Raw genomic sequence first — 9,751 nt, 5'->3', positions numbered from 1 at the left:
CCACGGGTTCCCTCAACTGTTAGGGTGTGGCACTTTTTCACGCAGCTATCCTCATCCATTCTCACCACATGTCCATACCACCGCAATCGTCTCTCTTGCACACCACAACTGATGCTTCTAATGTTCAGCTTTTCTCTCAAGATACTTACACTCTGACGGGTATTCACATTGACATTTCACATCCAACGGAGCATACTGGCTTCATTCCTTGCGAGCTTACGTATGTCCTCAGCAGTTACAGCCCATGTTTCACTGCCATGTAGCATGGCTGTTCGTATGCATGCGTCATACAGTCTGCCTTTTCATCCTATATTTTCTTTTACCCAAAGCCAAGAACTTCTCGACACACCCTTGTATACTTTTAATTCAAATAAGAGCTTTTTTACTGGTTTCCCATACTTAGCCATTAAATATATTATGTATAGAGCCTTTTCAGAAGTGCTTTTCTTCTCATGTTGAGAATCCTGTTTGTGATACAAAAGATTTTGTACAAGGAGAGAAATATATAAAAGAAAAAAAGGATGAAGCTTTAGTAGAAGGGGAAAAAAACCTGTATACTCAGGGCAAATTAATTAATGGTAAAATAAGTTTAAATTCACTTAGAAAGATATGTTTGTTTAAAATAAAAACATTCACTTACAAAGACCTACCATGATAAAAAAATATATTTACATTAACAAAAATACATACACATACCAAAAACCCTATACATACATATATACACTAAACATACAAACACTGGTACATGCCTACAAACATCATCATCATCATCGTTTAACGTCCGCTTTCCATGCTAGCATGGGTTGGGCGATTTGACTGAGGACTGGTACAAGTCGATGATGATGATATATATATATATATATATATATAAGACAGGTTTCTTCAGTTTTCATCTAGCAACTTCACTCACAAAACTTTGGTTGGCCCAAGGCTATAGTAGAAGATACTTGCCCAAGGTGCCATGTAGTGGGACTGAACCAGAAACCATGTGGTTGAGAAGCAAACTTTTTATCACACAGCCACACCTACGTCTATGATACTTACTCTTTTTTTATGCCACTAGACTTCTAAAATCTTTGACAAAGTCATACAAATCTCACATTCCTCTTCTTCAATTTTTCAAAACAACACAAATATATTTCTTTAGGTGAAAAATTATTTATTCAAAGATTTAAAAGTTAAAATTGACAAAATAAAAATGATGATAATTAACCCTTTAGCATTTAAACCAGCAATATCTGGCCCAAATAATCTACATGTTTTATGTTCAAACTGACCAGCTCTGGCCTCTCATGCATACCCTACAAAGTCATCCTAAAAATAAACAATTACATCATCAAAATATGAAAGCTATGAGATAATCCATGTTTAATTCAAAACAATATGAGAAAATATCCATTACATCTGACAGAATAATCTGAATGCTAAAGGGTTAAGAAATAAAAGAAATATAGGGTTTTTTTTTATAAATGTCTCTAGTCTTCTTGTTGTGGATTATCAACTTCATCCTCGTCTTCGGCATCGTTATCTTCAAGACTGGGTTGTGGAACATCACCTTGTCCAATGAGAATAGTTTCAGCTTCAACTACAAAACGAAGAAATATTTGCTCAATGCTAATTAAAATAATGACAATGAGGAGGTGGAGGAAGCATCAATTTTCATACATTTTCAGTGTCTCCAAGACTAATTAGGTCAATAAGACTGATGGGCAACAAGAGTGATGCTGAATGTTGTCATGGCATGGTTAATTTAGGAGCCTTCATGGTGGAGGGATAGTGCATACAACATATGATTTAACCCTTTCGATACTAGCCTGGCTGAAACCACCTCTGCTCTGTAATACAAATGTCTTGTTTCCATATGTTTTGAATTAAAATCTTCCACCAAACCTTTCGTCCTTTTGGGGTCAATAAACTAAGTACCAGTTGTGTACTGGAGTTGATCTAATCGACTGCCCCCCGCCCCCACTCCTCAAAAATTTTGGGCCTTGTGCCTAGAGTAGAAAAGAATATTTGTCTTAGTGTAAAGGCAGCAAGCTGGCAGAAACATTAGCACACCGGGCGAAATGCTTAACAGTATTTTGTCTGTCTTTACGTTCTGAGTTCAAATTCCACCAAGGTCGTCTTTGCTTTTCATCCTTTTGGGATCGTTAAATTAAGTACAATTTATGTTGCTAACACTAGCTTAATGATAACTAAGTTATTTTACTAAATTCTTCGTTATATTTAAAATTAATTGAAAGAAACACAGAGCATCTCAAAATAAATACAGTAATGAAAGGGTTAAGAGAAGGAGAGCAATATTTAACAGACGAGGAAGGGTGAGTTTGATAAGTGAGTAGCTCAGAGGTTCCTAAATTAAGGGTAATTATTTCAGCATGAGTAAAAACTGCATTTGGCTGAGGTAAATGTCAGTAACCTAGCAAACGATGTCCTTGGTGCTACGCCCTCCACCCTCATCTGACGTCAGGTGAAACCACATTTCATGAAAGGCAGAGGCTTTCAAGCATAAATCATGAAGCATTCAGTCCTAGTTGTACATCTATTTAAACAAACCCAGTTTATTGAAATACATATAATATTGTAGTACAAGCTACAGTGAATGTACATGTATGTGTGAGTGTGCTAGTGTGCACATATGTGAGTGTCAGTGTGTGTGTGTATGTGTGTGCTGAGTGCCATGGTGAGAGGACAGAATAAAAGCTTGTTGACATTGTAAGTTTCATAACATTCTCTATTGTATTGGTCGAAAGCATGAACTAATTTAAAATTTGGTGCATGGGTAAGAAATGTAAGAAACCACCACATGATTTTAGCTTCAGTTCTACAGTATGATGCCTTGAGTAAGTATCTTCTACTACAACCCTTGGCTATAATTGACCACAAATATGACTTACTATCAGTATTGTCACTGCTTTCTTCTGTTTTCTCAGGCTCTGCTTCTTTCTCTTCTTCTTCTTGTACTTCTGGCTCTTTAGCAGATTCTTCTTCAATAGTTTCTATTGGTAATTCATCATCAGATGGTTTCAAATGTAAACCTGTGGTCGCTCCAGCTATCCAAACTGGGATTGTCACCTGAGCTATTTCTTCTTCTTCAAAGACACTTACATCTTGATCCTAATAACATTAAAAAGAAAAAAAAAATTAACATTGAATATTAAGCACAGGCATGGTAGTGCGGTAAGAAGTTTGCTTTCCAACCACGTAGTTCTGGTTTCAATCCCACTGTGTAACAGTGTCTTCTACTATAGCTCCAGGCCAACCAAACCCTTCTGAATGGATTTGGTAGTCAGAAACTGAAAAATGTATATGTGTGTGTGAGGTCTGAAGAATGTGCACATTTTGAAAGAAATTATTTAGTGAGAAGAAGGTGAGTGGATGACAGACTCAGAAGAGAACCAAATAAAAATCACTTGTAGTATTTCTGTTTTGAAAACAATAGGGTACATTTAAGGAAGCTTTAGGTACTATTTCTATCAAGTAGAGAGGTCTTGTAGAAACACTTTCAATAATTCAGAAAGAACTTATAATATGCATTTATATACGCGGATAGAAGTACTGTAATGAAAGGCTACTAAACATGGAAAATGCATGGAAGGAAAATAGTCTCCTAAATGTGAACTCAACAGAAGTATGAGCCATAACAGATGACAGCAGAATGATAAAATAATTAAGGATATGAAGGCAGAGAAAGTCCCCAGTCCATCAGAAACTGCCACTGAGATGCTTAAAATATTTGGTGGAGTAGGATACAACCTAGTCACCAGTATAGTTAATCAGGTTGTATAGAAAGGTATCATACCCAACGATTGGTGTAGCAGTATTATAGTCAACTGTTACAGGGAAGGGTGTTGTTAGAAAGGTGGAACTTAGGAATGAAAATGTAAGTAGGAGTTCTCCAGGGCTTGGTTCTCATTCCCCTCCTCTTCAGCATAGTCGTCTAGGCCATAATTGAAGAATTAAAAATGGGGGTCACAAGAAAGAACTACAAAACACTTGCTCCAATAATTTATGCAAATGTCTAAATTTACAGCAGCAGATGACCACCACTAGCAAGGAATGGGACAGAATGGGAAAAATAGTAAAAGCATATAACAAATTATACACCAAAACATAATAAAATCATAAATATTCAAGCTTTAAATATAAGTAATAATTAGAAGAGCGTACCTTTCTTACTTGCACGTAGGTACCCTGTTGTTCACAGCCTATATCGAACACATACTTGCCAATACCATCTGGCTGAAAGTACAAAATATCACCAGCAAGAATTAGATATCACCTTTATTATTATTATTATTTTTTTTTCTTCTTTCTTCAAATTTTTTCCCATTTCTCGCCGAGTGTTTTCCGTACACCTAGGGCAGAGAAACGTTGTATGCATTCCCAATTTACACATGCAAATTCATAGGTAAAACATGTATTTAAGAAAAAAAAAAATCATGAATGGATGTTGTTTTCACAGCGATAATGCTCTTCTTAGTACATGAGTCGTTCCAGTTAGCACAATTTTTTGCACCTCCTGTAGAGATGGTAAGCCTGGTATCATTTTCAAATAGATTTCAGTACCTTTTTTTATCATTCCTAGAGATCCTACAATCACTGGTATGGTAGTCTTATTATTATTATTATTATTATTATTATTATTATCATTATTATTATTATTATTAAGGTGCAGCAGTGGCTCGTGTATAAGAACTATGAAACTGTAGCACCCCCTATGTCCACTCAATATTATCGATAACATTCAATATAACGAGTCCTTTTTTCTTTAATTCTTTCTTAATACTTGTACATTATAAAATCCTTAAGCTTAATGTCAGTAGTCATTCCCTAGTTTATGAAAAAAACACTATAATCCTTGTATAGAACTGTGCACTTTCCATTTCCAGTGACGCGGTGTTTGGCTGTTGTGTGCATGCTCACATGTCCGAGATAGGAAGCTTCACACTAGGGAGAAAGAGCACCGCGTGAACAACGGTGTCGAGTGAAAGGTAGTGTTTCTTTTTGACTCCGTGTGTTTATATTCTTGAATGTGACAGTGAGGACATGGAGCAACCACCATGAATTATCCAGGTTGTATGTAGTTAAAATATTTGTTAGGGTGGATAAGGGATAGCATAGTTGCCAAAATTTAAATTGATCAGCTACACAGACCACAAGATTTTGATCTGCACAGTCAAGTTAGATAGGACCCATAGACAGGGACCCAGTTACTGGAAGTTAAACGCACCCTTTCTGGCACTCAAAGATTACAAGGACCAGATTAGTGAACTAGTTAAGCGGCAGTTGATGGGGGCAATTGTCAACAACCAGTGGTGAGCCACCCTGAAGGGTGGTGGATGACAGAATCATTAAAACATAGCATCAAAATGCCTTGTGGTATTTGCTCCAGCTCTTTACACTATGAGTTCAAATCAAGCAATGGTCAACTTTGCTTTCATCCTTCCTGATTCTAAAAAATAAAGCACCAAGTACAGTACTCGGGTTGATGTAATCGACTAATCCTCTCCACAAACTGTTAGCCTTGTGTCTACATTAGAATTAACCATGGTGGTGGTAATGACAATCACAAGAGCAATCATAATGAAAGAGATGATGATGATAGCAATGACGTTGATGATGCTGATGATGATGACAATGATAACGATGATGATGATGATGACACCAATGGCAATGATGATGATGATGATGCCGAAAAATATAGTAACGAGTTTTTGTTTTTATATACACTCACCCTATCATCTTTGAACATACCAACATATTTGTGGTTAGCATGGATCAACTCTCCAAAGCCGTTCATTCGTCCGTTAGCCCAGCTACCAATGTACTGAGATTTGGTGTCAGCGTATGTATATGAGCCTTGACCATGTCGTAAATGGTCCTCCCATTCTCCTGTATAGATGTCACCATTGACATAGTAGTAGGTACCGGAGCCACACCTCTGGTCCTTCACCCATTGACCTGCAAAATAACACAACTATCATTTATCTATCTTCTAAATTGGATTCACTCTCTCATCATCGTCGTGTGGCTTCCTTGTCTCTTTTCTATAAGTATTTTCATGGACATTGTTCAGCTGAGCTCTCTTCTCTGGTTCCTCCTTTAAGAACTTATCAGCGACCAACTAGACTTGCATCCAGTTTTCATCAGTATACTGGTCAACCTCTTAAATGTCGTAAAGAACTTTACAGTCCCAGTTTCTTCCCTCGCCCCTCTGAACTTTGGAATTCCCTTCCACAGTCTTGTTTTCCTCTTCAATATGACCTTCTCCAGTCTTTTAAGTCTAATGTGCATCGTGACCTATTGACTTCTGTCTAGTGTCCATCTTATTCTTAGTAGCTCTTACGTTTTCAGTGGTCTAAGGACCTTGTAATGAGCGAATACTTTAAAAAAAAAAACAAAGAAATCATCTCGCATGCTGCACTTGCAATGGCTTCTTTGTATTCTGACATTAGAAAGATAAGAGGGTAGAATGCAGGAAGAGGGATAATACCTCACAGTGAGAAGCAGTTGCTTCCCTTCAAGGGTCGGCCAGGATCCTGTCTGGTTTTTCACTCCAGCATCATATAGGCGTAGGAGTGGCTGTGTGGTAAGTAGCTTGCTTACAAACCGCATGGTTCTGGGTTCAGTCCCACTGCATGACACCTTGGACAAATGTCTTCTACTATAGCCTCTGGCCAACCAAAGCCTTGTGGGTGGATTTGGTAGACGGAAACTAAAAGAAGCCCATCATATGTATATATATATATATATATATATATATATATATATATATACATATATATATATATGTGTGTGTGTGTGTATGTGTGTGTGTGTGTGTATGTTTGTGTGTCTGTGTTTGTCCTCCCAACGTCGCTTGACAACTGATGCTGGTGTGTTTACATCCCTGTAACTTAGTGGTTCGGCAAAAGAGACCGATAGAACAAGTACTAGGCTTACAAAGAATAAGTCCTGGGGCCGAAACGTTGTGTTAACAACAAACAAGATGAGGACAAATATCCGTCAAATGTAAATAATGTATGAAAAAATTAGATGGAAATTTATACTAACCTTCGTATTTAGAGCCATCAGGATATATAAATGTGCCCTCACCATGTTTCTTGTTATACTGATATTCTCCAGTATATCGAGCCTCATTCTTGAACCTGTGCATACATACACAAAGATATATATATATCAAAACACACACATATATAACATACACACACACACACACATGCACATATGTGAGTATATATGTGTGTGTGCGTGTGTATATATATATATATATTGGATAACCTCATCCAGTGCCCCCTCCGTTATAGCAAGACACCTGTTTCTGCCTTTCTGTCTGTCTGTCACACTTTAACCTTTCATCCTCTGAGACAAGTTCCCCACCTCAAATGTCCCTGCCCCTCTCAAAATTCCTTGTCTTGCGAGTTACTTGGTGACTCTGCCAGTGCTGGTGCCATGTAAAAAGCATCGAATCCTTACTGTAAAGTAATTCGCATTTGGAAGGGCATCCAGCTGTAAAAGCCATGCCAAAACTAACCTCACCTGTGCTAGTGCGAGGGGCGAGGGGGCTGGCATTGACCACGTTTGAATGGTGCTTTTTATGTGCCAACAGAATGGGAGCCAGTCAGGCAGCGCTGGCATCAGCCATGCTTGGATGGTACTTTTTACGTGCCACCAGCACAGGAGCCAGTCGGGGTGAGAGGGCTGGCATCAACCACGTTCAGATGGTGCTTTTTTACATGCCACCAACACAGGGAGCCAGTCAGGCAGCACTGGCAATGACCCATGCATAGAAAGAGAGAGAGAAGGAAAGAAGAAGAGAGAAAGTTGCATATAAACATATTCCTAAAATGTAAAGACATTGTGACTCGGATGAATGAAATACTTTTCCAGAGGGGAAAATAACTGTGAAGAACTCTCACCTGTAAACTCCTGTGCCATGGCGCCTACCATCTTCATACATCCCTGTGTAGCTATCTAGGTTCGGTAGAATAGCTTTACCCATTCCATGTCTCTCTTCTCTCTCATTTCTTTCGCCATCATACTCCTGTGTTACAAAACAATTCCTTTAGAAAATATCTCAGATGAGACCTATGCAACTATTGCTACCTCAACTCTCACTAGACTAGGCCTGGCCAACTCAAATTACATTGTGGGCCACTTTAGTCACAGAAAATTTTTTGAGGGTCATTTGTATATTTTATGTACTAATAGTCAAATGATCAAATTACAAAATAAAGAATTTTTCATACTTTTCGTTTGTTTAAAATTATAAAATTGTAGACTATTGCTTTATTGCCACTTGTAAATTTTAAATTTATTTTGAAACAAATGTCTTGTGCAAACAATTTTATTTTGAAATTAAACACAATACTTCAAGAAAGTACCAAGTGAACCGCAAGATAAAAGTCTGCAGGTGGTGGGCTGCAGGTTGGCCAGCCCTGCACTAGCCAAAGCAAATTGACTGATGGTAAACTAGATTTATAAGCTGCTACACAGCTTGCAAAAGTGCCAAAAGTCAGTTTATTCTATCATTATTAAGGTAGCGAGGTGGCAAAATCATTAGCATGCCAGATGAAATGCTTAGTGGTATTTTGTCTCTCTTTATGTTCTGAGTTCAAATTCCACTGAGGTTGACTTTGCCTTTCATCCTTTTGGGGGTCAATAAAATAAGTACCAGGTGAGTACTGGGGTCGATGTAATTGACTACCCACCTCCCCCAAATTTCAAGCCTTGTGCCTTTAGTAGACAGGATTTTTATTATTGTTATTAAGGCCTTGAGCTGACACAATGGTTTGCACACCAGACAAAATGAGTTGCAACATTTCATCCATCTTTATGCTAAAATGCCACTGAGGTCAACAAGAGAGATACTCCATTAGTTATGGACAAGCAAATCTGTAGTAGTGAGCAGAATATTTGCTGTAGCCTTTCTTTTACACCAAGACAAAACATGTATATGATAATACATCCGATCAGTTAAGATCAGAAGCCATGAGCTGAAGTTCTGTGTGAAAGGAAGACCAAGACTAGACACCTGGCACCCAGAATTTTATCTAGTTAAGTTAGATGTTATAACAACCATCTAAGGGATACTTGTATCCAGTGAATCAACTGGTGTATTACTTACGATTATGAGTATTAATATTAAGGCTTATAAATGATAGGTAAGGACAAGAATAAACCAAAATTTATCTATATTTAAAGAAAACAGAAAATGGAGATAAAATTGATAATTGATAAACATCAATTATCATTTATTGATTATAAAAAGACAAAATCTCATCTGACAGCTAACAGAAACAGCTGTCAGATGAGATTTTGTCTTTTTATAATCAATAAATGATAATTGATGTTTATCAATTATCAATTTTATCTCCATTTTCTGTTTACCTTATATGTATATGTAAGTATAAAGACTGCAAACAAACAGGAAACAGTGCAATAAAGACTGCAAACAAACAGGAAACAACTTCTATCTCATTCCAGGGTGAAAAACTAGAGGTAGTCGATAGCTTCCGCTATCTGGGCGACCAAGTTAGTAGTGGGGGTGGGTGCGCTGAAAGTGTAGCTGCAAGAATAAGAATAGCCTGGGCAAAGTTTAGAGAGCTCTTACCCCTGCTGGCGACAAAGGGACTCTCACTCAGAGTAAAAGGCAGACTGTATGACGCATGCGTACGAACAACCATGCTACATGGCAGTGAAACATGGGCTGTAACTGCTGAGGACATATGTAAGCTCGCAAGGAATG

At 37.7% G+C, this 9,751-nt stretch overlaps 1 protein-coding gene across 3 annotated transcripts in view; it reads right to left on the bottom strand.

Moving 5' to 3' along the window:
* Positions 1-1,138: 1,138 nt before the first annotated feature.
* Positions 1,139-9,751, bottom strand: part of LOC106869281 (radial spoke head 1 homolog) — a 62,755-nt gene continuing 54,142 nt past the window's right edge. For all 3 annotated transcript variants that reach the window (XM_052967858.1, XM_052967859.1, XM_014914950.2), the window contains exons 2-7: positions 7,923-8,047; positions 7,057-7,151; positions 5,738-5,964; positions 4,171-4,242; positions 2,898-3,117; positions 1,139-1,585 (exon numbers count right to left, since the gene is read on the bottom strand). In XM_052967858.1, coding sequence (XP_052823818.1) covers positions 1,476-1,585; positions 2,898-3,117; positions 4,171-4,242; positions 5,738-5,964; positions 7,057-7,151; positions 7,923-8,005 — 807 coding nt within the window. In that variant the 5' untranslated portion in view covers positions 8,006-8,047 and the 3' untranslated portion in view covers positions 1,139-1,475. The remainder of the gene's footprint in view (positions 1,586-2,897; positions 3,118-4,170; positions 4,243-5,737; positions 5,965-7,056; positions 7,152-7,922; positions 8,048-9,751) is intronic.

The sequence above is a fragment of the Octopus bimaculoides genome, chromosome 5 (genome assembly GCF_001194135.2).
Source record: "Octopus bimaculoides isolate UCB-OBI-ISO-001 chromosome 5, ASM119413v2, whole genome shotgun sequence".
In the NCBI taxonomy this organism is placed as follows: Eukaryota; Metazoa; Mollusca; class Cephalopoda; order Octopoda; family Octopodidae; genus Octopus; species Octopus bimaculoides.
This window is presented reverse-complemented; position numbering and strand designations above follow the sequence as displayed.